This window comes from Tamandua tetradactyla, chromosome 3, assembly GCF_023851605.1.
Source record: "Tamandua tetradactyla isolate mTamTet1 chromosome 3, mTamTet1.pri, whole genome shotgun sequence".
Lineage (NCBI taxonomy): Eukaryota > Metazoa > Chordata > Mammalia > Pilosa > Myrmecophagidae > Tamandua > Tamandua tetradactyla.
The window spans coordinates 7,443,428-7,467,081 of NC_135329.1; the positions used below are offsets into that span (position 1 = coordinate 7,443,428).

Sequence of the window (23,654 nt, forward strand, 5' to 3'; positions counted from 1 at the left end):
ACACTGGGAAACCAAAAATTTCACGTGACTCACTTTATTGCAACATGTGCTTTTGTGTGGTGGTCTGGAACTGAACCCACAATATCTCCATGGTATGCCTATAGCAATATGTGTGTCACTGCACCAGTCCATGTACTTCGGGTGCTGTATATGGCCATTATATATGTCTTCCTAATGGACAATCCTACCTGAAAATCCCACAGGTACTTTGTAATCAAAATTAAACTCATTTTTTCCCCCAATTGTGATACTTTACTGCAATTGGTGGCACCATCATCCTATTCTGTCACCTAAGATACACATTTGGGAGTTAAACCAAGTCTTCTACTTGTCCTCACTTTGCATCAACCCCCAACTCTTGCCAATTTTCCCTCAGAAACAACTCTTAACTCTGTTTCATTACCCTCCTCCACCTTGGCTGTATCAGAATTATATGGGGAGCTCTGAAAACTTATGGGCTCGATTTCCTGAGTCATGTCCTATTTGAGGCCAGGACCACTTGATTCTCACTCATTTTCATATCCCCAGTACCTAGCGCCATGCTCAGCATTATGCAAATGCTCTAAGACATGTTAGTTGAGTGACTTTCCATAGATGAGGAAAGGCTTTTTCAATAGTGGTTACTCTAGGCTAAATGGGCTGGGCTGGGTTGTGATCCATATTTTTCTTTCCACTCAAAGAGTTATAAAGCCACCAATTTACTTCCCTAAGTGTGACATTTTACATAACTCTTGTGTCCACAAGCATTTGCTGCAGTTTCTTTTATATGGACTTAATTTGTACTAAAAAAAAGTTTTGCCCTACACTTGCACTAAGTGTTAATTTGTATCTTCCTTCCAATTATTTTAAAAGAAGATTGGAAGAAAATTGTAAATAACATAGTAGTCTATTATTATCCTAGATTATATTTTCTTTTACCTCTTCTACCTTTTTCTTAAATTTAAGAAATACAGGTTTATTGAGATATATTCATACACTATACAAACCATGTGCAGTATACAATCACTGGCTCATACTATCATCACATAGCTGTGCATACAACCCTATGATCAATTTTAGAACATTCTCATTCTTCAGAAAAGAAAACCCTAATCCTCCCACTCCCCTATTCCCCTCCCCATTACTGACCCACAGTATTGGTGGAGTGAAAGAGTATTAAAATTTTACTGTTAACTATAGTCTATAGTTTGCAATAGGTACATTTCCCCTCATATACCTCTCTACTATTAACTCCTTGTAGCAGTTTCGTCCATTTGCTCTAGTTCATGAAAGAACTTTAAAATATTTGTACTGTTAATCATGGATATTGTCCACTACAAGATTCACTCCATTATACATTCCCACGTTAACCTCTAACTTTCCTTCTGGTGATATGCATGACTCTAAATTCCCCCTTTATACCACATTCACACACCATTCAGCACTGATAATTATTCTCACAGTAACAAACTTCTGTCACCTCTGCCCATTTCAAACATTCAAGTTCAACCTCGTTAAACATTGTGTACATATTAAGCAACCCGTCCCCATTCTTTAGCCTCATTCTTTATCCTGGTAATCTATATTCTACATTTTATGTCTATAAGTTTATATATTATAATTATCATTTTGTTGGGAGAGCAATAATTTATTACAACTAAAATTTCTCTTGCTTTTGAGACACATGATTATCTCAAATCAAATTATCTCAATCTTGACCACTTGAAATTTTCTTTTGCTCAGGTGATATAAAACAATTTCCTGGACTGTACCCAGAGACTATAATTAAGGAAAATGAGAAAGTCCACAGACATCCAATCATAACTACATAAAAGCAATTAAAAGTAAGGTTTTTAAGGATGCTTCAAAAGAAATACACGGCACAAGTAATATAGTTTCGTGTCCTTTTAATAAACACACTTGCATAGTTAATATGACAATTTTGTAAAAATAAAAACAAATTACTTCATGCCAAGCGTGCCCAGCATTTGCACAATCTCAATTTCTTTAATACTATAGTTTTCAAGACACACAAAATAAAAATTTAAGGCGAAAAATAGCATTTTGCAACAATTTAATAATTTATTACATTACAGTAGCATCACAGCAGCATCTAATTATGCCACTTTAGGCAAGAATCTCTCAGCATCTCCACTATAGATTCTATTTACAAGAATTTATAACTTTGTAAAATTCATTCTAAGAAAATTTGGCAAATAAAGCTTTGGACTGTAATTGGCATCTCTTTCTTTTATTTTCTTCTCCCAGTTTCTTTATCAGTATTCATATTTGTATTTAAAAATTTTTAAGCAGCACTTAATTTTTTAATACTTGTATTATTTTAAAATGACTTTTTAAGATTAAGTTTGAGATAAACTATACAATGAATAAGGTTAGTTTAAAATTTCAAATTTTCTAAAAATCAGCTTTGGTTTTACAACTAATTTTGTCATTGCTGGAAAATCCCATCAGGTTTAATCACATGCTTTAAAAATGATTATACACATATTACAATCTTTAAATAAGTAGGTATTTTGATTCTTTACCTCCTACAGTTTTCAGATTTATTCAGTTTTGCTTTTAAATTTAAAAATTCTAAGTTCCTGGTATATTCTTTCCTTCTAACGTCGCTTTCTTAGCAAACTCAAAGCTGCCATTCATGCTGAATGAGGAAGATAAACACGTGGCTGGGTTTGAGGTACTGCAAAGGATTGCATGCACTTTTATGAAGGATTTAGGTTAGTATATGTTAGAATTTCCTTTCTTTTTAGCTTTTACTCAAATATATGACAAAATACCTATCAAGTGTGTGGTATTTCAGGAAATATAGTAAATTCATTTTCCAGACCAACATTCAGGTTAAATATGCCAGTATGTGAATTAATCCACAGGTACCTGAAGAACACATAATTCCAAATTGATTATAGATGCTAAGCTCTACTCAAATGTCATTCCTAGCAATTTAAATTTATCAGTGTAAAAGGGAAATAATTTCAACTATAAAAATGCCTTTGAAATAATCTGTCAGTGTATTAGATAAATCCAAATCCAAAATTACAAAGAAAAAATGTTATATCAAATTATGTGGCTAATTAACAGTGGTCTGATGTCTAATCACAGGATTTAAAATGGATTTAAAGTATCTGTACCTAATTTGAACTCAGTTAAAAGGGGCAAAAGCAGACAGTTCAGAAAGTATAAGCCAAGACTAGGTAATCCACAGAATTTAAAAGCTTCAGTTGAATTCACAAGGACCCAATCTTAGCACTGTCTTCTCCATTGACTGCAGGCAAATCTGTTATTCTACCTGTAAAATGATATTATTGCTTTCCTCTTGATGTCATATTTTATTAAAGAATCATGATGATGTCAAATGCTGAAAATCGAGATGGTCTAATAAATAGAAATCTCCAGCCAGGAAGCACACACACATCACCACACATCCCAGCAGTCTGAAGTGTTCGGAACACAGACATTTGAACTTTGTGATGCTTTAACTAAATTGCTGATTCTTTCTCAAGCATTGTAAAGTTAAGATTTAGGCAAAATATGACTGAAACAACAATTCATTCCTAATGTTTAGGCACATTAACATAAATATTGCACAAAATATGCCTCTAACTCAGAGGCATAAAACATATTTTTTCTGAAAGAGCTGTGATTGTACTGTACACATTTCCTGATAGTACTCTGACATTCATAAACAGTAGATTGCACTGCAGTTTGTAAACATTTTAAATTGCATAAACTTCTCTTACTGATTTGCAAATATAGTTTAATACTGTCTATTAAAACTCCTTTTTGTTTCAGCTAAGTACATTCACATTTACTAGTTTAAAATGATGTTTATTATCTTTAAAGTGCTTTCCATTCAAGGAAAATAAGTAAAATCCTATGCCAAAACAGCCAATGTAACTGGAGAAGATATATCAGCCAGAGAAATCTGGATGGAAAAATCAATCTTCTAGGCTCAAAGAAGCTTCATGGGCATTGAAGAATGCAAGCTCTCACACATCTTTCCTTTACCGTAATTTATTCTCAACTAGAGCCTATGTGCCTGCTTCAGGGGCATTTAAACTCACAAGGATTCCCTGTGAGCTGTGAAAAGGAACGACAACCAGTGTCCTTTTGTGACCTGGGACATGTAGTCAGTCACCTGATGAAAACATGAACTCTGACTTTAAAATATATTATAGATGTAAATACTCTAACGAAAGGAAGGCTTCACATCTCACAGTCAACCCTGGGAGCCTTTCATTCCTCAAAAAAAAAAAAAAAAAAAAAATTCAGTTTAGGTTATCAATAAAGAATGCAGCATCTTCACCAGCCCAGAGCACTTGAAGATCCCAAGGGACTACCACAGTACAGTGCTCTTTCTTGGATAGTCAAAACGAGTTAAACATCTCCCTCTCTAACACATAACCAACAGAGCAGGACACTTTCCTCTTGGGTGAGATAAGAAAAGTTCCTACCCCTCTCAAACACAGAAAATAGAGACAAGGTTATTTCCAGCTCTTGGTCTTTAAACAAATCTACTCATAGTGGCATATTAGAAGGTAAAAGAGTAAACAGTACGTATTTGGGGGCAAATCACATATTGAGCCAATTAAGAGCTCATTGTGATTAGGATTAGATTAAACATAATTAGCAAAACATAAGCAAATTTTATCTGAATTCTGTAATGAATACACATGTTGCAATAACATTAGAAAAGCATGGCAGCCCATTCCAAACCAGAATAGTTTGTGCAAATAGTGGGTCTTTGTGTGTTTGAACTCCCACCATGTACGGGCAAACTCAATATGCATGCTAATGACCTACAATTACCAAATAAAAAAAGAAGAAAAATGCTAAAGGATGCCAGAGTGAACAGCAGGGAAAGCCACACAAAGACCCACTATCCTTTAACTTGTTACAAATAAATTTTAACAATAAATTAGAAACACAAAGAAATAATCACAAGTGGTTCTAACATTCGAACGAAGTAAATGAATTGTGTAGGAGATATTTGATCAGGGCTGCCTGCCCTGCCTCCACTGCTAGAGTCAAACTTGGATAGTGGGTCTCTGGGGTGCTTTCACACTGGAAGACACATTGAGTCCTAAAAAAAGAAAAATGAGGAATAAAATGAACAAAACGTAAATTAAATGGTTGAGAAAAAATTTATCTAGCAATAACATGCAATAAGGAATTATTAAAGGCTAGAAAGCAACACTGACCAAACCAATTTGAACATTAAAATTGTTAATCTTTAAAAAAGTGTCTTAATTACACAATAAAATGAAAATAATATTTATAAGGGCCAAAGAAACAAAGACTAAGACTGCTGATTCATTTCTAAAAATCTAGGCAGGTACAACAAAGATCTCAAATCAACTCCCAACTTAAAAGAGTAGGCATTTTATGAACAATACTTTTTAAGTTTCAGATTCATGTAAACTTAATGTGAGTGAATTTTACAACTACCAATAAAATGAACTCTATTCTTGATCTTTTTCAAAGTAACAATAAATCTCTTCAATTTCTGATTAATAATGATTTCAAGTAAACAAATCAGTACTCTTTACTCTTCTCGGTGATTTAAAAAGTTGTTTTATATAAACAATAAGTTTTCTAGAGAAATCTATTTGGGAATTGTTCTTAGAATTACAGAATTGTGAGATCTTTTATTCCAAGATGGATAACAAACCATTTAGATGGCAGAACAATAAAGTACTCAGTTTTTTTTATATGATCAAACTGATTTTATAAAACATATCTATAAAAAGTGAGGTAAAAGGTAAGTTACTGGTAATAATTTTATAAACAGAGAACTTTTTAACTACTCCTATTTTGAAAAAAACCCTTGAACATTCATTCTATTTTCCATGCCCTCAGTATGTAAAATGATCACACAAATAATGTACCTTCTCCTCACCATCCTTCCCTCCCCAGCACTTGCTTTCTGGCAAACTGTTACTACTTATTCTTCATGTTCCAGTTCAAACACCCTCTGTGAAGTCTTCCCCTGTACGTCTTCTTCCCCCAGAGACATTTAGGTCCTCCTTTTTCAAAGCCTATTTGTACACATATGTACAGCCACTACTGTATGTATCTGAGTTAACTCTAAAGCTGCGTTAGAGTGGGGACCGTTTGCCTGTGCAGTCCTAATACCTTGTACTAAGCTCATGGTAGACAATCAAAGAATAATTACCTAACGAATAAACTGAGTAGTGGGAAGAGTGTGAACAGAGTCCAAACGAAACGAAGAGAGGTAAAAGAACTTTGTGTCTTTAAAATCACTGTGCATGTTAGTAATGACTGAAAGAAAATTTTCAGTAATGACTGAAAGAGAATTACTTATTTCTGTTTCAAAATTGTTATTTCCTTGATTCTATTTTAGGGAAGGCTTGAAACCGACTGTCCTTCTAGAGGCTATGCCATCCAACACAATATTTACCATCCCCTGGTGGCTATTTACATTTAAATGAATTTAAATTTAAAATCCAGTCTCTAAGTCACATTAGGCACACTTCAAGTGTTCAAAAGTCGCATGTGGCTAGTGGCCACTGTATTGGATACTGCAGGCAGAAACTATTTCCCTTGCTGCAGAAAGTTCTATTGGATAACCCTCAATAGTGAGCTTGGGTACCTTGCCTACAGGGCAGACAGAGGGGTCTATCCACGTAAATGGCAGATAAAGCATTCTCTGGCCAAAAGTAATTTCCATACCAAATACATTCCAGGATAACTAATTCATATCAATCTACTTTCTGAATCATTCATGTACCAAACACTTACTGGCAACCTACTATGTTGCTTCTTTTAAGAATAAAAAGATATCACTCAACTAACTTTCTGTGTAGGCTGCTTTCCTAGGAGGTTTTTACTGTTGAAAGTAGATTTCCCCAGAATAGTGATTTTTTTTTTGTATGCTGTATGGTAGGGGTCACATTTCATTCTTTTCCATGTGAATATCCCGTTATCACTGCACCATTTGTCAAATAGATTTTTTGCAGGGGATGCATGGGCTGGGAATCAAACCCAGGTCTCCTGCATGGCAGGTGAGAATTCTACCACTGAATTACCCATGCATGCTAGAATAGTGATTTTTAAATAATGCCCAGAGGGGTACCTGAAAGGGCTTTTGTACAAAAGGTAGTGGGAAAGGAAAGGAAGGCCGGAGGTCATGGTCCAGGCTGCCCTATACTTTAGAAGAGCTTTCATCTATTCTTTATAATTCCTTAGTATATAAGATTACATTGGAAAAAGGTGGTCTGCCACCGGAAAACAAGATAAACAAGCAAAAAAAGCACTTTAAAACTATGACTTTAAAACATAGGAGCTATGAAAACCATATGTAGTGACTCAATGGAATGGCTCCAGGGATCACTGCTATTCAGATCTCCAAGAGGTCTGAAAAGAATCCTTCCTCTCTCAGCTCCAGAAAAGTTGTCTCAGGTGTTTATCAGCAATCAGATAAATTGGTAAGCACTGTAAACTTAAACCAAACCATAAGTAGAGCTTAAAAATGGTCATTCAGTGGACAACCCAAGTTGTTATAATTTTCCTTACCACTTCTCTTAAAACCCTGAGACCTTTTGGGGAATGTTCAAATCATGAAAACTGGACGACTTCTCCCTCAAAATTGGAAAATTTATTTGTTTAACTAAAGGCAAATATTTTTCTCAGGATCAGAACTATCTTTATACACCCTAAAATGAAAATAATACACTATATTTCAAGATTAGACTTATAGCACAAAATCAATGCATAACATTTGCAAATCATAAACTTTTCTTGGATTTGACTGGGTTACTACTTATATGTTCTCAGTAGCTAAATTAAAATGAAAGCCTAAATCTCTTAGATAATTTCATAACAGTGATAGAAATAAAAATCATGGTATGTGTTGTCAACAAAACAAAAAAACCTAAAGCATAGGGAAAAATGATATCCATTTTATGAAGGTAAAAAGCGTCTTCAAAAACTGCTTATTCCTAATTTATTATTAATGCTGCATTTACTGTCAAATACAAGAAAGGCTGGGTAACAACCAACAGATACTTGCACATGGTACCAAATTTAACACTTTAAGAGCTAGACCCTCATTCTAAAAACTGTGAAACAGATCCTGATTCATTTATCTTTTATTGCATAAGCTGGCCATCTAAAAAATCACCTAGCAAAAATTTCTCAAATAAAAGTACTAAGGAGGTTATTTCATTTTCTTCTACCCTGGATGATGTGTAAACATATGGAAGATGAATGAAAAAGCTGCAAAATTAATGGCATCTATACATTAAAACAGTAAATTCTGCGGGTGGTGGGGTGGTGATTAGCCACTCTTTAATAAGCTGAAAAAGATCACTGAATGCAGAAAAACAGGGTAGTGGTGAATGGAATTGACAGTCTAGATGGCTGTCATAACAAAGAACTAACCCTTAACAGAAAGCATCCATTTTTTTTCAGATAAAGTCTAATAGCATCAAAGTCTGAAGCTAGGAAGAAAATATTTAAAACAAAGCAGCATAATTTTGGATCTTGTAAACATTCTCCTTTTGTGTTTTCTAACTTTACACATAATATACATTTGCTATGAGTGTCCAGTTTAAGATCTGATCCCGAAAGTAAAAAATGCAATCCTGAATACTTAAGCTTTTCACATTAGTTGAGAAGTAAATACTTTGATTTACTCACACTGTTGACTTGGATCTGAGTCTGTTGTCATCTTAACATAGTTTGAAGGAAAGAGACCAGTCACACCGTTGATTTCTCCTTGCCACCAGTCAGGATCATCTTTGTTCAAAACATTAATAAGTTGTCCCTTGGAGAAATTAAGCTCATCTTCATTATTTGCCACATAGTCATACATAGCGATCACCTGACACACTATAGGAAAAAGAACAAGGTAACAACTCAAATTAATTATTCCTATAAGGATCAAATATTAACCCTCTCCCTAGAACTTAAATTAGTCTAATAATAAGTAATAAAATAAGGCTAAAATTTCCCTTGAGCTGCTCTTTCTCATCCTTCTTTCCCTCCTTCCCCTATCACCTATTTTATAAAAACAAGGATTTCCAAACTCTGGTTAAAAATCTAAGGGAACTACTTCACTTACTGCAAGTATGATGGTATACAGCAGTTCTACTTTGAAATAGTTGGCTGTTTCTATACAGAACTTTCCAGAAAAGAAGTTTTCAGTGACACAGTAGTGTTAGAGATTAATGACAAATTTTTACTTTAAAAAAATTGAGTTTTTAACAAAATTGTTCAAAGCTGACACACAAATTAACCCACTTCCATACCAGGATGAAAGGCAGGTGTAGTTCTTTCACTACTTGGACCCAGAAGTTTAACGTGACTGGCAGGAAACCATCCCTTCTGTCGCTTTTTTCCTCTGGCCTATAGAAGTAGTCAAAAGAATACACAATTGAGAAAGAATACAGAACTATTAAACCTTACCATCAGGGAACGCCCTGATACTATGTCAAACTTTAGGGATATCCAAAGCAATAGGCTATGCCCTCGATCATGAGCTTACTCTTGTGAAGCTTATGTAGGTAGCAGAGAAACTTAAACTACCTATAGACATGCCTAAGAGTTACTTCTGGAGGACCTCTGTTTTCTGCTCAGATGTGGCCTCAGTCTCTCTAAGCCCAACTCTGCAAGTGAAATCATTGCCCTCCCCCTTACAAGGGACATGACATCCAGGGGTGAAAATCTCCCTGGTGACGTGGGAGAGGACTCTCAGGGATGAATCCAGACCTGGCACCATGGGATCAACAATTACATCTTGACCAAAAGGGGGAAAAGAAGTGTAATAAAGTATCACTGGCAGAGAAAGTTCAAATAGAGTTGAGAGGCTACTCTGGAGGCTGCTCTTATGCAAGCTTCAGGTTGCTACTCATCATAACCTGCGAACCCCCAACCAGGACCATTCCAGCAAATCCTGAAGAACACCTAAGGCAATTTATAAGATTCCACAAGGGTTCCAGGCACTAGAGTAACTTTCCAGAAACCTACAACCTCCAGATGGGTCCTTGGTCCAGATAAGTCCTGAAACCTAGCCCAGCCTCTCCAGAACATCAGATATTCCATCTCCCTACCCCATATTAGTGACAGACCCTTCCAATATCAAAAATTTAGAATTGCCATAGCCCAAACAACCCCAATGAGAGGTATGGAAAGATCAAAGGTGATGGTGGAATTATACACAGAAGATAGGACTTAACAAATGAATATGAATGCTGAATCATTAAACTGTTATCTCTTTTAGTCTCCAATATTTTAGAGCAGCTACAAGTAAAAACCTAAAATTGTTACACTGTAACCCATGTGAAGGTGTGAAATATGTTCTATGACTAATCGTGGTGCTCTGCTTTGAAATTTATAGCTTTTTTGTACATATGTTGTTATTCACAAAAAAAAAAAAAGAAGGAAAAAAAAGTCAATTGTGGTGATAAAATAGTATTTAAGCCCTCCTATATTTTGGACCAGCTAGAAGGAAAAATATGAGACGATCGTATGGTAGTCCATGACAAACTCTGGTATCTGTCCTGTAACCACTTGTTGAAGAGTGCTTTGAAAATTATTGCTTTTTTATTCCTTTGCTTTGTATGTATGTTATACTACACAATAAAAACAGTTAAAAAAAAAATCAACAGAGGAGGGAAGTACCCGAAACTGTTGAACTATATTCCCGTAGCCCTGATCCTTGAAGACAACTGCATCACTATACAGCTTTTATAATGTGACCATGTGATTGTGAAAACCTTGAGCCTGATGCTCCCTTTATCCAGGGTATGGACAGATGAGTAAAAAAATAAGGGCAGAAAGTAAATAAATTATAGAGGAGTTAAGGGGTAAAAGAAATTGGGTAGATTGAAATGCTAGTGGTCAATGAGAGAGGGGGTAAAGTGCATGGGATGTAAGAGTTTTTCTTTTTTTTTCCTTTTATTTCTTTTTCTAGAGTGATGCAAATGTTCTAAAAATGATCATGGTGATGAATACACAATTGCGTGAAGATACTGTGAGCCACTGATTGTATACTTCGTATGGAATGTATGCATGCAAAAATACCTCAAGTAAAAATATTAAAAAAAAGAGAATACACAATTGAAAGATGAAATTAAGAAGAATTATTAAGACATAAGTTAAAAATCAGAAAAGCCCTGCCCTTCCGCTTCAACATTAAACAACTAGAAGATAGACTACAACATATATTTCAAAGTGCTGCTAAAAATGCTACTTATTTTTCCATTTGGAGGGCTTTCAGGCTCAGAATTCTCAGACTAGTTTACAGAAACAATACTTACAATCTCAAAGGAATTTTCTAGAGTTCTCCTGATAAGCTTAACGTCAAAACCTAAAATAATGTAGTCCAATTTATGACAGCCCATTATAAGTATCTTTTGGGCTTTGTTAATAATAATCAGGAGGTTATAAATAAAATTTTTGGAGAGCAGTGATTGCAACTTAGTTGGGTCAAGTGCCAAAGCAAGTCAGAAAGGGGAATTTCAGAGGGTTAGTCAAGAAGATATTGAGTTCTTATTCCTCATCGTTCTTTAGAAATCTTAAGACTGTGAGTTGTAAGACTTAAGCTATTTTTTGCCCTGTATTATGATCTATCAGTCTTTTACAAAATAGAGCTATTATACCTCTCACCATCTTTTAACTACATATTTCATAGTTTTAATTCATAAGAGAATTTTAAGAGTGAGAATTTTTTACAACAAAACATATGAACATCAATTAATTTCATCTTCCTGTCCTGTACTGTCTACAATTCTTTACAACATGAATCAGTTGGAATGGGCATAACCCAAGGATCCCTATTGATTGGGAGAAGGTTCAAAGGAGGAAGAGGAGCTATAACAGAAAATGATAGGATTTAACAACTGAGTATAACTGCTGAATAACTATATTGGTATTTCTTTAGTCTGCAGTGTTCTGGAGCAGCTAGAAGGAAAAACCTGAAATTGTGAAATGGTAACCCATACCAAACTTTGAAATATGTTCTGTAGCTACTTGTTAAAATGTACTTTGAAAATTATTGCTTTTTATGTGTGTGTATATATGTTATACTTCACAATAAAAAATGTTAAAACAAACACATGCAATAACCTTCTCTGTCAGTATTTTAGGGAAAATGAAGCAGGCTTATCTGTACCTGCACCCCTTTTCCTTGCAGTGCTGTTTTAAAAACATAAGACCACGTGGGACCAGGCTGATAGTATTTTCTCAGCACAAGGCTGAAACCACTAGATTCTGTTTTTCTACTAGAGGCTATGTCGCAAGGCTGGGGTTATCCCAGGAAAAGATGACATTTTCCTTTAAGAAAGTGACCTGCAGTTTATTACAGCATGCATTACTGGAAAACAATTACGTCTTTAGAGAAAAGTATTCTTCACATTGTTACTGATAACATAAACTCAACTGTGCTAAAAATGAACAGGACAAGACTAAAAGGAAAACCTAATACACTAAAATGTTAATATTGGTTACTATTGGGTAGCATGATTTTGGATGGCATGATTTTGGATAATCTAAAATTATTCCTTTTATCATAAAATTGGTAAATATCATTTAAAGACTGTTACCTGTAACTCCCCTTGCCACCACCCACTTGCATTTTTCTTTAGAATTAGTATCAACTGCCCTGGAGCAAGACTAAGTTGTTCAGAACCAGAAGCCACATATGCTGAAGTTACTTGAGCAATTTCTGAAAAGGAGAAAAGCAAGACACTATGAATGCAAAACTACAATAAAGCAAACACTAATAAATTTTCAAGTTCATTATTGTACATACCAGGTTTTTTGCTTGATGTTCCAGATTTGCTAGCATTCACGAAATTCTGTAAGGAAAAAATTATCATATTATACTATTATTTTCTAATAATACAGACAAAAGAGCATAAAGGTTATTAGGAATTAGAGATCTCCCATACCCAGAATTTTTGTTTCTTTAAATGGTGGTCAAATGACAATTAACCTTATATTAACCAAGAACCTAACACTTAGGAGGAGAGCTGATCTACTAATAAAATACATTATATACAAGTGGGTAATACAGGCAATCACCGACTCAAGAAGAATAGCTCATTTTCCGAATCTTTCCTGAATATTAAACAGGTCAAAGATGCCCCATTCATCCGGTAACATCAATACCTACCACACATAGCACATCTATCCTGGACACGTGGGCATCATCTGAGTTCTGCCCAGCCCTGCTTTCTCTAAGGGGCTATGACTCACCTGCAGCCCTACCTTCCTAGGAGGCATACATTTTTTTTTCCAACAGGATGCCTCCTGCAAAACAGACTGAACCTGACCTAAGAACACAAAATCCATACCGTGAGTAGCAATTATGACCTTTCTTTCATTTTAAAGGACAAGTTGGGCCAAATACATTTCTTCTTTTAAGGAATTTGAAAAGAAAAGGGAAAGTGGATCAAATATATATATATATATAGGGTACAATTTCATTAAAATCCTGCCCCTTTCCCCCTCCCCATCTCTCTAATGGATTTATTCCTAAAATATGCTCTAATTTACTGGACTACCTTAATAACCAAAGTAGCCTGATCAAAACTACACACAGGAGTCTCTTCTAAGTATGAATCTTGACCAACGAGAATGAAATGACACTTTTTCTACACCAAAATAATGCTACCTCTTGATCTTTTGGTTTGACATAATTCGAAGGAAAAATTCCAGTTCTTTCTCCAATACTTCCTGTCCACCATTCTCCCTCTTTTTGGGTCACCAATATTTCTTCACCTTCGGCGAAAGTCAAATCTCCAGGTTCTGCACTTGAATACGGATAAAGTGCAATATACTCTATAAGGAATAAAGCAAAAAGAAAACAAAATCTATAGAAGTAGAAAAGAATATATCAATGTCCAATATTTTTTATAAACTTACTAAAAAAGGCCTTCGGCTTTAAGGAAAACTAATATGAAAAGATCTGAAGGTAGAAAACGGAATGAAGCAATTACTTATCGATTCTTTGGAAAGATTATTTGTTTTAACATAAAGTTTATCACAAGGTTCTTTCTTCCCCTAGTTGTTGTTGTTATTATCAGAGGTTTCTTTTTTCCCCAGTTGCTGCTGTTATTAGCAGAGAATATCATAAATTACCTAAAACTACAATACAGATATCCCTACTTTACAAATAATGAAACTGAGGTGAAGTTAAGTCTCTCAGTTAGTAGGTAATGAGGCCAAGATATGAAAAGTTTTTTTAGCCTTCTTATAGAAAATATATTTTAATCTGTTACGTTCTCTTCTTTTTAATTCTTTAAAGACATAGTCACAGAAATGTCCACTATCCAGCAGACATCAGCACTCGAGGCCAAGTTCTATCTCCGTGGCCCAGTCCCTGGCATAGTGCTTGGACTTCAGATGCTCAATAAGTATTTGCTAATGTATGACCTCAAAGGCACTGCCCAAGTTCTTATTCTGGCATTGTTTCTGTGACTACTACAGCTTAGAAGTAACAACTACTGAGTGTCAGAATTCTTTTCCTTTCTTTTCCAGTTTTATTTATATTTGTCAACATCGAATTTGATCTACATTCTATAAACTGGAGATGACCAGAAACACCATCAACAACTTATTTACTATTCATATTCCTAATATTATTTAATTTAGCTAAATTAACAAAACTAAAAGTGATTGCAAAGTTTATAGGTATGCTGGAATAAACAAAGCCCTTTCTCAAAAGCTCCTCACTACTTTCCTAGGCTCATTTCCTACCACTCACCTACGGTCCCAGTCTTATTAGTGACTTCAAATAGTGTAAACTTTCACAGCCACCGCCATGGCTCAACCCGTTCCCTCTGTCCAGATGAGTGTTCCCTTTCTCACTATGCAAAGACCTACTCACTGTTTAAGATGATGCAATGCTTAGGTTCTACTCAAAAAAGTAAGTTGTTTTTATTCACTCACTATAGGATTTATCACAATTGTATTTCTGTCCTCCCCTAATCTACTGTAAGCACTTTAGAGACTGTTTTATTTATCTTCGTATCTTCCAGACTCTAGCAAAGAATCTTCAAAATAGAAGATGCTGAATAAATCCTTTAATTCACCATTAAACTGATTTTTATGAGGAAAACATAAAATATACTTCAACTGTTAAACTGTAGTTTTAAAATGGACATATACATTTTATTTATAAACCTATGTAATTATTAAATACACATATTGCTTTAAATGACAGTAGACTTTTATTTTTCAGGACATTAACAAAATCAAAATAATTTATTAATCAAACAACTTTAGGGACTACAGAAAAAACGTATTTGTAATCTTTATGATAAAATGTACTTTGATTTCAAATCCTACTTAAGGATCTTATGGCACACTATAAGTAAAACGCAATTTGTACACAACTAAATGTTCTAAGCATCTAAAATCTAAATGTAACAGGAAAATAAAAACGTTTGTGCTAAATCACTGTAACACTGTTTATTTATGGTCTTATTTACTGAGCCACTCTGTGATGAATTTTTATAAGCATTGATGTTCTAGCAGTGCAATTACTTTCAGCCATATTTTTTCACATATCTTCAATAGTCATATGATATTAACAGGAGCAAGCTTTATAATTTCACTTTAATATTGAAGGCCCAGCAGCAGGGAGAATACAAACTGTGTGAAGTCAGATAATTAATCAATAGTTAGGCTAACTCCCATCTAATTTACAAATTGCCAAAAACTTACCTTCTCCAACTGTATAAGCTGCAGAGGTATTCTTGTTTACAGCTGCATACACAGGTTCTGGTCTGCCAATCACACAAATAAAAATAACAATAAAACAACAAAAAATACAAACAAGCAAAAACCAAGAACGGTGATTTGATGAATACAGCAGGTTTTAGCAATTCATTCTTTTAAGGCTTTCCAAAATTAAACTAAATATTATCCTAGTACACAGATTTAAAATATTTTTCTCATATACAAAACCCTGCCGGATTAAAAGCTGCCTAATTACAAACTTCTAAATTTCTACATAGATTGAAGTAATTTAACATGATTTATAATTAATTTTTCAAATGTGAGATATTTTGCTTTTCTAAAGGAACTTAAAATATCTTAAGAGTCCACGAGACACAAGCACATTGGTAAATGGGCAGACACAGTTTCTGTAAAAGCTTTGGTTAAGGGAAAGATAAGGGGAATATATGAATTTTATTATTTGTTTAAAGCATAGTCCATTAAAAAAGGAATATAAAAATAACTAATACAATGGTTATTTTTATATCTCAGAACAGGGATAGCATTGATTTCCATTTTAAACCCAAGAAACAGTTTTAAAAACTCTGGACAACTGTCATGTTTAAGAACTGGTATCTGTGGGTTGTAGCAGGGCTCCCAGGACCTGTGAATAAATTACACAGCAAGGCAGGTCTCAGGCAAACAGAATGGAACCTTACAACTCATGGCCTTTGTCTAATGCTGAATTCTCAGTTACTACAGGTTTTCAAACTACATGCCCTATCTGTCAGAAAAAAATCCAGTAACTGTATGAGAAACCAGAAGAAACGTCCTTTAAAGCATTTTTAAAGCATTTAAACTTAATCTCTTTGTGTTTAAGTTCTCCCCTCTCTAAAACGTTCTGGGGTCCAGCACAGTGTAGGTATACAAATAAACATAAGCTATCTACTGTTGCTGTTATTATCTATGTGCTCAATTTAAAATTGCATGTCAGTCTGAAAAGTAAGTTTCTCCATTTGAATTACAATTTTTTATACACAGAAATTCAGCCCTGAAAGGGTTCTTAAAGACTAATCTTTTCTTTCAGTAAACTAGGAAACTGAAGACTAAGTATGTTATTCCACACAGCCTGGTAAAAATAGCAGAACCAGACCTCAAGCCTCTTGGTTTTCAGAGACCAGTCCCTTTTCATAAAACCAGACTGCTTTTCTATGCAGATCAATTTTCATATAAAACAAGGGAGTTACTCATAGTTACATTACACCACTTATTTCCTTGTGTTAAAGATATATGATGACCGGAATCCCTTACACACTGGGAAATAAAAGCCAAAGACTTTAACCCATCTAGTTTGTTTTCTTCATTTGAGAGTTCATTCGTGGCTGTTCCCCGATTCACTGTGCTAGCATGACTGAGTGGTCATAACATATCAAGCATTATACTAGACCAGGAGAAACTCAAAAACAAATATCAACAAAGACATGGAGCCTGCTTTCATGGACTTTATGATCTAATATGGGAAACAGGTAAGGAAGCGAATAACTGCAACCCAGTGTGCTACAGGCAGGAAGAGTTAAGTTTTTAGGCCCAGTGATAGGAATGCCCCACTCCGACAAAGAGGGGGCCCTGATAAAGATTTATTTAAATATTGACAATTTACCACAAATAACAAGGGAGAAATGCTCCGAAGGAAATGAAAAGTAACTTCTCTCACTGGACTTAAGGTACAAAGAAAGCAAAAATCTAAAATTTTAAGTAAAGGACTTTGAAAACTTTAAGAACCTGAAATACCCAGTCTAAAAGATACACTAAAATTGGTACAAATATTTGAGGTTTGTTTTTCTCAGCCTATGAACTTTCCTTCTAACATTCAATTCAAACTCAAACAAACTTTTATTGTACAGCCAGTCATACTACAGCTGACTTATTCGTGTAAACATTGACAATGAGATCTTATGTAAACACAAAGACGCTTACTCTTCTTGCTTGACTCCACTCCCAGGGATGATCTTGACATAAGATTTTGGAAACCATCCTCTTCCTCCATGAACTTCCCCAAACCACCAATTTTCTTGCTGCTCCAAGACAGTAATGATGTCATGTTTGGAGAAGTTCAAGTGGTTATCTTTCTTTGCCGTCCAAGAGCAAAGGGCCTGTGCTTTTAGGTTTTCTACAACTTGTCCCTGTGAATACAAAACCACCAAAAAAAAAAAAAAAAAAAAAAAAAAAGACAATGGCAACCATGATTTCTTTTTTTTTAGTAAATAAGAAACTTACTGTTCAAACAGCAAATCAGTTTGGTATGGTTGTGACTTAGTACCTATGGAGACTTACTATAACCTTAATCTACTACTTGACTTAAAATTATAAATGGCAGACCACCAACTGAATGACCTTTTGGTAAAGTCAAAGAAAGAATGAACATCTACCAATCAACTTGGGCACGCAAACAGAGGGTACTAAAGAAATATATTCGTAAATCAAACAAGTACATATCATGAAATAAATGAAAAAAGAACTACTGCAACCTTCTCTCTCCTCCAGCTTCCAATGTTTCCTAACTGCGGGCGATTCTGTTTAATCCACCAGGTACTACACTCGGCCTCCATCTACTCCCCTGACTTCGGTTTCTTAACTTTTATGTATTCTCATTCATTCTTTCCCTCCCCTCTCAAAAGAAGCAGCGTTTTGTTCTGTTGATAATATTAGCCTCTTCACTTGTGCTCTAAATCTTATATTAATTATATCCTCTCATTTTCTAAAAATATTTTATAACACAGTTAAATCTCTCTTAAATCTTCCATCTTTCTCCACTTCTCTACTTTCTTCTACATTTTAAACTTCTTAAATAAGAGTAATTTTAAATGTGCTCTTCAATTTCACTCCTTGGACCATTCTAATTTAGATTCTGCACCCACCATCCTACGACCCTCTTCTAGACAAGACCATTGATAACAAAATCGCCAAACCCAAAAGCTTCTCCCAGCCCTTATTCTCCTCAGTCCTGAACAGTGCTGACATCAGTAAAACCCTTGCTCTTCCTGAGGCTCACTCTCTGGTGACTGATGGCTCCTCTTTGTTTGGCCCTTTTCCCCTCCTGTTACATGTGACTGCCACAATAATCTTACTTATGCCCAGGACTTCTCAAATCTGTATCTTCAGTGCTACTCTCTTAAGCTCCAGACATGTAAATCAAACTAGGTATTGGGCCTTTCCACCAGGTTGTCCCTAATACAGATACCTCAAATAAAGGGTGCCTGAAATGTACCCATTTTTAGAACTCACCAAGTCCACTCCTCCCATAATTCCTACCCAAGAGGTTGATATTACCATCCTTTCAGTCACATAAGCTAACAACTCTGAAGAGTTATCTCGAACTTTCAACTTCTTCACTCTCCACATTCCAAGGATCACCTATTTTAAGTCAATTCCTAATGCTCTCGCTCTCTTAAATCCATATCCTCTTCTTTATATTCTCATTATAAAGGTTGGCCCTAGTTCACACAATCATTTCTTGTTACTTAACTACTGTAAAACACTTCCTTACCTGATCTTCTTTTTCTTCTTTCCACCAATCTGGCCTCTACACCACTGCCAGAGTTATCTTTCTAACATCTATACCTCAACTCCTCTCTTAAAAACCTCCGGGGGGGGGGGCCACGGTGGCTCAGCAGGTAAGAGTGCTTGCCTGCCATGCCCGAGGACCCGGGTTCGATTCCCGGTGCCTGCCCATGTGAAAAAAAAAAAAAAAACCTCCAGGGGCTTCCCCCTGCCAAGTTGTTTTTAGCATGATATTAAATGCTTCACAAAGAAACATCAACCACTCTCTCAAACTGTACTTCTTATCCTTTCTTCGTGAATCCTGTACTCTAGCCATACCAAAAACAGTTCTCGTTTCCTGTTCGCACTCTGCTAATATGTCTCAGTGACTTTCCACAAATTGTTCTTCCACTGGAATAACTTTCCTTATTTGTTTGTGAGATCTTGCTAATCTTTGAAGGTCCTGTTCAAATACCCTGCCCTTTGAGAAGCCTGCTATAATTCCCACAGATCTGGATGAGAAGCTGTCTCCTCTATACATGCCTCAGGACTTTGTACATATCTTTACAAAACTTTTCACGCTTTACGGTTATTTGCCCATGTCACTGGATTATGAACTTCTTAATGGCAAGAATTGTTTGTTTACTTTTCCTTAAATTTCTAGCACATGACAAACTATCTGTGATGTAGGATCAGTCAATAAATACTTTTTCAGAGAAGGTGAAATCTATAGGGCTCTATTCTGATGACATCACTCTTTTCTTTTCTTTCTTTTTTTTAATGCTATGGTTCAGTTTGGGCCAAGGCTGAAAAGTTTGGGATAGCTGGTTGTTTGTGTGTGTGAAATTTTTATTTGTGAAATATATATACAAAAAAGCAATAAATTTTGAAGTACATTGTAAGAAGTTGTTATAGAAGATTTCAGGGTTTGGTATGGGTCACTGTTCCTCAATTTTAGGTTTCTACTTCTAATTGCTCCAAGACACTTGCGATTAAAAGAAGCATCAATATAATGATTCAGTAGTCATACTTATTTGTTAAATCCTCTCTGTTATAGCTCCCCCCCTCCCCCCTTTGATCCTCTTCCCAATCTTTAAGGGTATTTAGGCTCTGTGCATTCTAACTTTTTCATGTTGGAAAGGGGTGCCGATAATACGTGATAGAGGGATGGAACTAGTTGATATTCTTGGAGAGGCTGGTCCCCTTGGGTTTCAGGACTTATCTGGCTTAGGAACCCATATGGGAGTTACTGTTTTTTAGGAAGTAATCTTAGTGCATGAAACTTTTGTAGAATCTCAGATAGAGCCCTAGGTGTTCTTTACAGTTAACAGGAATGTTTTTTTTTGGGGTTTGGCTATCCAGGGTAATTAGCAATATCTAGCTAATGTTTGCATAAGAGTAGCCTCTAGAATAGCCTCTCAGCTCTATTTGAACTCTCTTAGCCACTGATACCTTAGTTTTTTACATTTATTTTCCTCCTTTTGGTCAGGAAGGCATTGTTGATTTCACAGTGCCAGAGCCTTGCTCCCCTGGGAGTATGACTCAGGCTGCCAGGGAGACTTTCATCCCCTGGATGCCATGTACCATATGGTGGGGAGGGTAATGATTTCACCTGCAGAGTTGGGCTTGAAGAAAGAGAGGCCATATCTGAGCAACAAAATGGAAGTAACTCTTAAGCATAAGTATAGGTAGGCTTAGCTTCACTGCTACAGAAATAAGCTTCACAAGAGCAAGCCTCAAGATTAAGGGCTTTGCCTATCGACTTAGAAGTCCCTAATGTTTGAGACAGTAACAGGGGTTTCCCCAGTGGTAAAGCTTAATAGTTCTATATTTTAAATCCTGTCCTTGAAGGGACTTTGTCTATATATATATATATATATATATATATATATATATATATATATGTTTAATTTATAATTGCAAATTAATCACTGGGATACATGGCATTATATATCCCCTTTCAATCATATTCACCTTCAATACGGCAATACTTATAAACCCACTAATTAGTAACCATCACTTCTATTCATTCCCCTGCGTTTAGATTCAACCTATTTGGGTAGCCTTTCTCCATCTCTAGCTTTTCTGTACCTCTAGGTCTGCTACATTCTGCAGTATAACCTCTGAGATTACCTTTACCAGAGTCGTAACAGTGAAATCATACAGAAGTTGTCCTTTTGTGACTGACTTATTTCACTCAGCATTATGTCCTCAAGGTTCATCATCCATGTTGTCATATGCTTTGGGACCTCATTTCGTCTTACTGCTGCATAATATTCCATCAAATATATATACCAAATTTTGTTTATCCACTAGTCTACCGATGGGCACTTGGAGTTTTTCCATCTCTTGGCAATTGTGAATAGTGCTGCTTTGAACATCATCGTGCAAATGTATTTGTGTCACTGCCCTCAGCTCTTCTGGGTATATTCCGAGTACTGGTATTGCCAGGTCATAGCACAACTCAATATTTAGCTTTCTGAGGAATTGCAAAACTGTCTTCTATAGTGACTGGACCATTATACTTTCTCACCAACAGTGAATTTGTGTTCCTATTTCTCCATATCCTCTCCAACATTTGTAGTTGTCTTTTATTTAATAGCATCCATTCTTATAGGTGAGAGTTGATATCTCATTGTCATCTTAATTTGTATTTCCCCCATAGCTAATGAAAATGAGCATCTCTTCATGTGCTTTTCAGTCATCTATATTTTCTCTGCAGAAAAGTATCTGGTTATATCTCTTCCCATCTTATAATTGGGTTGTTTTTTCTTTTGTTGTTGAGCTGTATAATTGCTTTATGTATACAAGATATCAAGCCTTTATCCATTATGTAGTTTCCAAATATTTTCTCACATTGAGTTGTCTGCCTCTTCACCTCTTTGACAGAGTCCTTTGAGGCACAGAAACTCTTGATCTTAAGGAGTTTCCATTTGCCTGTTTTGTCTTTTGCTGCTTGTGCTTTAAGTGTAAAGTTTAAGAAGCTACCTTCTATTACTTGATCTTGAAGATGTTTCCCTGCATTTTATTTTAGAATTTTTATGGTACTGGCTCTTACATTTAGGTCTTTAATCCATTTTGAATTAATTTTTGTATAGGGTATAAGGTAGGGGGTCCTCTTTTACTCTTTTGGCTGATATCCAATTCTCCCATGCCCATTTATTGAAAAGATTATTCTGTCCCATTTCAGTGGATTTGGGGGCATTATCAAAGAATAATTGTCCATAGATTTGGTGGTATATCTCTGCACTCTTGATTCGATTCCATTGGTTGATCATCTGTCTTTGTGCTAGTACCATGCCGTTTTGATCACTGTGGCTTTATACTAAGCTTTAAAGTCAGGAGGTGATAGTCCTCCCACTTGACTCTTCTTTTTTAGGATATCTTTAGCTTTTTGGGGTCTCTTTCCCTTTCAATTAAATGTGATAACCCATTTTTCCAAGTTTTCAAAGTATGTTGTTGGGATTTTGATTGGTATTGCACTGAATCTGTAGTGGTCTGGGCAGAATTTACATCTTAACAACATTCAACTTTCTTATCCATAATAGATGGAATAGATGTATTTCCATTTATTAAGGACACCATTATTTCTTTTAGCAATTTTTTGTAACTTTCTGTGTATAAGTCCTTGATATCCCTGGTAAGGCTTATTCCTAGATACCTAATTCTTCTGGTCGCTATTTCAAATGGAATTTTTTTCTACTCAGATAGATCACTGCGTGTGTATAGACACATTATTGATTTTTGTACATTAAATTTGTGGCCCGCCACTTTGCTGAATTTGTCTATTAGCTCAAGTAGCTTTGCTATAGATTTCTCAGGGTTTTTGAAGTATAAGATCATGCCATCTAAAAATAACAAAAAGTTATATTCCTTCCTTTTCTATCTGGATGCCTTTTATTTCTTTCCGTTGTCTAATTGCTCTAGCTAGGACTTCTAGTACAATGTCGAATAATAGTGGTGACAATGGACATCCTGATCTTAGGGGGAATGCTTTCAGTCTCTCACCATTAAGTATGATGCTGGCTATGGGTTTTACATTTATGCCCTTCAAGATATTGAGAAAGTTTCCTTGAAGTCCTAACTTCTGAAATGTTTTTACCAGGAAAGGATGCTGGATTTTGTCAAATGTTTTTTTCAGCATCAATCTATACGACTATGTGATTTTTTTCCCTTGTGATTTGTTAATGCGCTGTATTATGTTGATTGATTTTCTTATGTTTAACCACCCTTGCAATCCTGGTATAAATCCCACTTTGGATTTATACATTTCACTTGGAATTATACATCCGAGATCATGATGTATAACTCTTCTAACGTGTCATTGGATTCAATTTGCTAGTATTTTATTGAGAATTTTTGCAACTACGTTTCTTAGGGAGATTGGCCTGTAGTTTTCCTTTCTTGTAGCGTCTTTATCCAATTTTGGT

General features: G+C 35.4%; 1 protein-coding gene across 6 annotated transcripts in view; it reads right to left on the reverse strand.

Moving 5' to 3' along the window:
• ITSN2 (intersectin 2) overlaps positions 1 to 23,654 on the reverse strand; it is a 217,109-nt gene that overhangs the window by 41,159 nt on the left and 152,296 nt on the right. For 5 of the 6 annotated variants that reach the window (XM_077152259.1, XM_077152256.1, XM_077152254.1 and 2 more), the window contains 7 exons: positions 17,662 to 17,867; positions 15,691 to 15,752; positions 13,637 to 13,803; positions 12,773 to 12,818; positions 12,564 to 12,685; positions 9,270 to 9,366; positions 8,659 to 8,850 (listed from right to left, as the gene is read on the reverse strand). In XM_077152259.1, the coding sequence (XP_077008374.1) occupies positions 8,659 to 8,850; positions 9,270 to 9,366; positions 12,564 to 12,685; positions 12,773 to 12,818; positions 13,637 to 13,803; positions 15,691 to 15,752; positions 17,662 to 17,867 (892 nt within the window). Of the gene's footprint in view, positions 1 to 1,871; positions 5,081 to 8,658; positions 8,851 to 9,269; positions 9,367 to 12,563; positions 12,686 to 12,772; positions 12,819 to 13,636; positions 13,804 to 15,690; positions 15,753 to 17,661; positions 17,868 to 23,654 lie in introns of those variants that run through there. The other variant, XM_077152258.1, reaches the window with a different exon arrangement.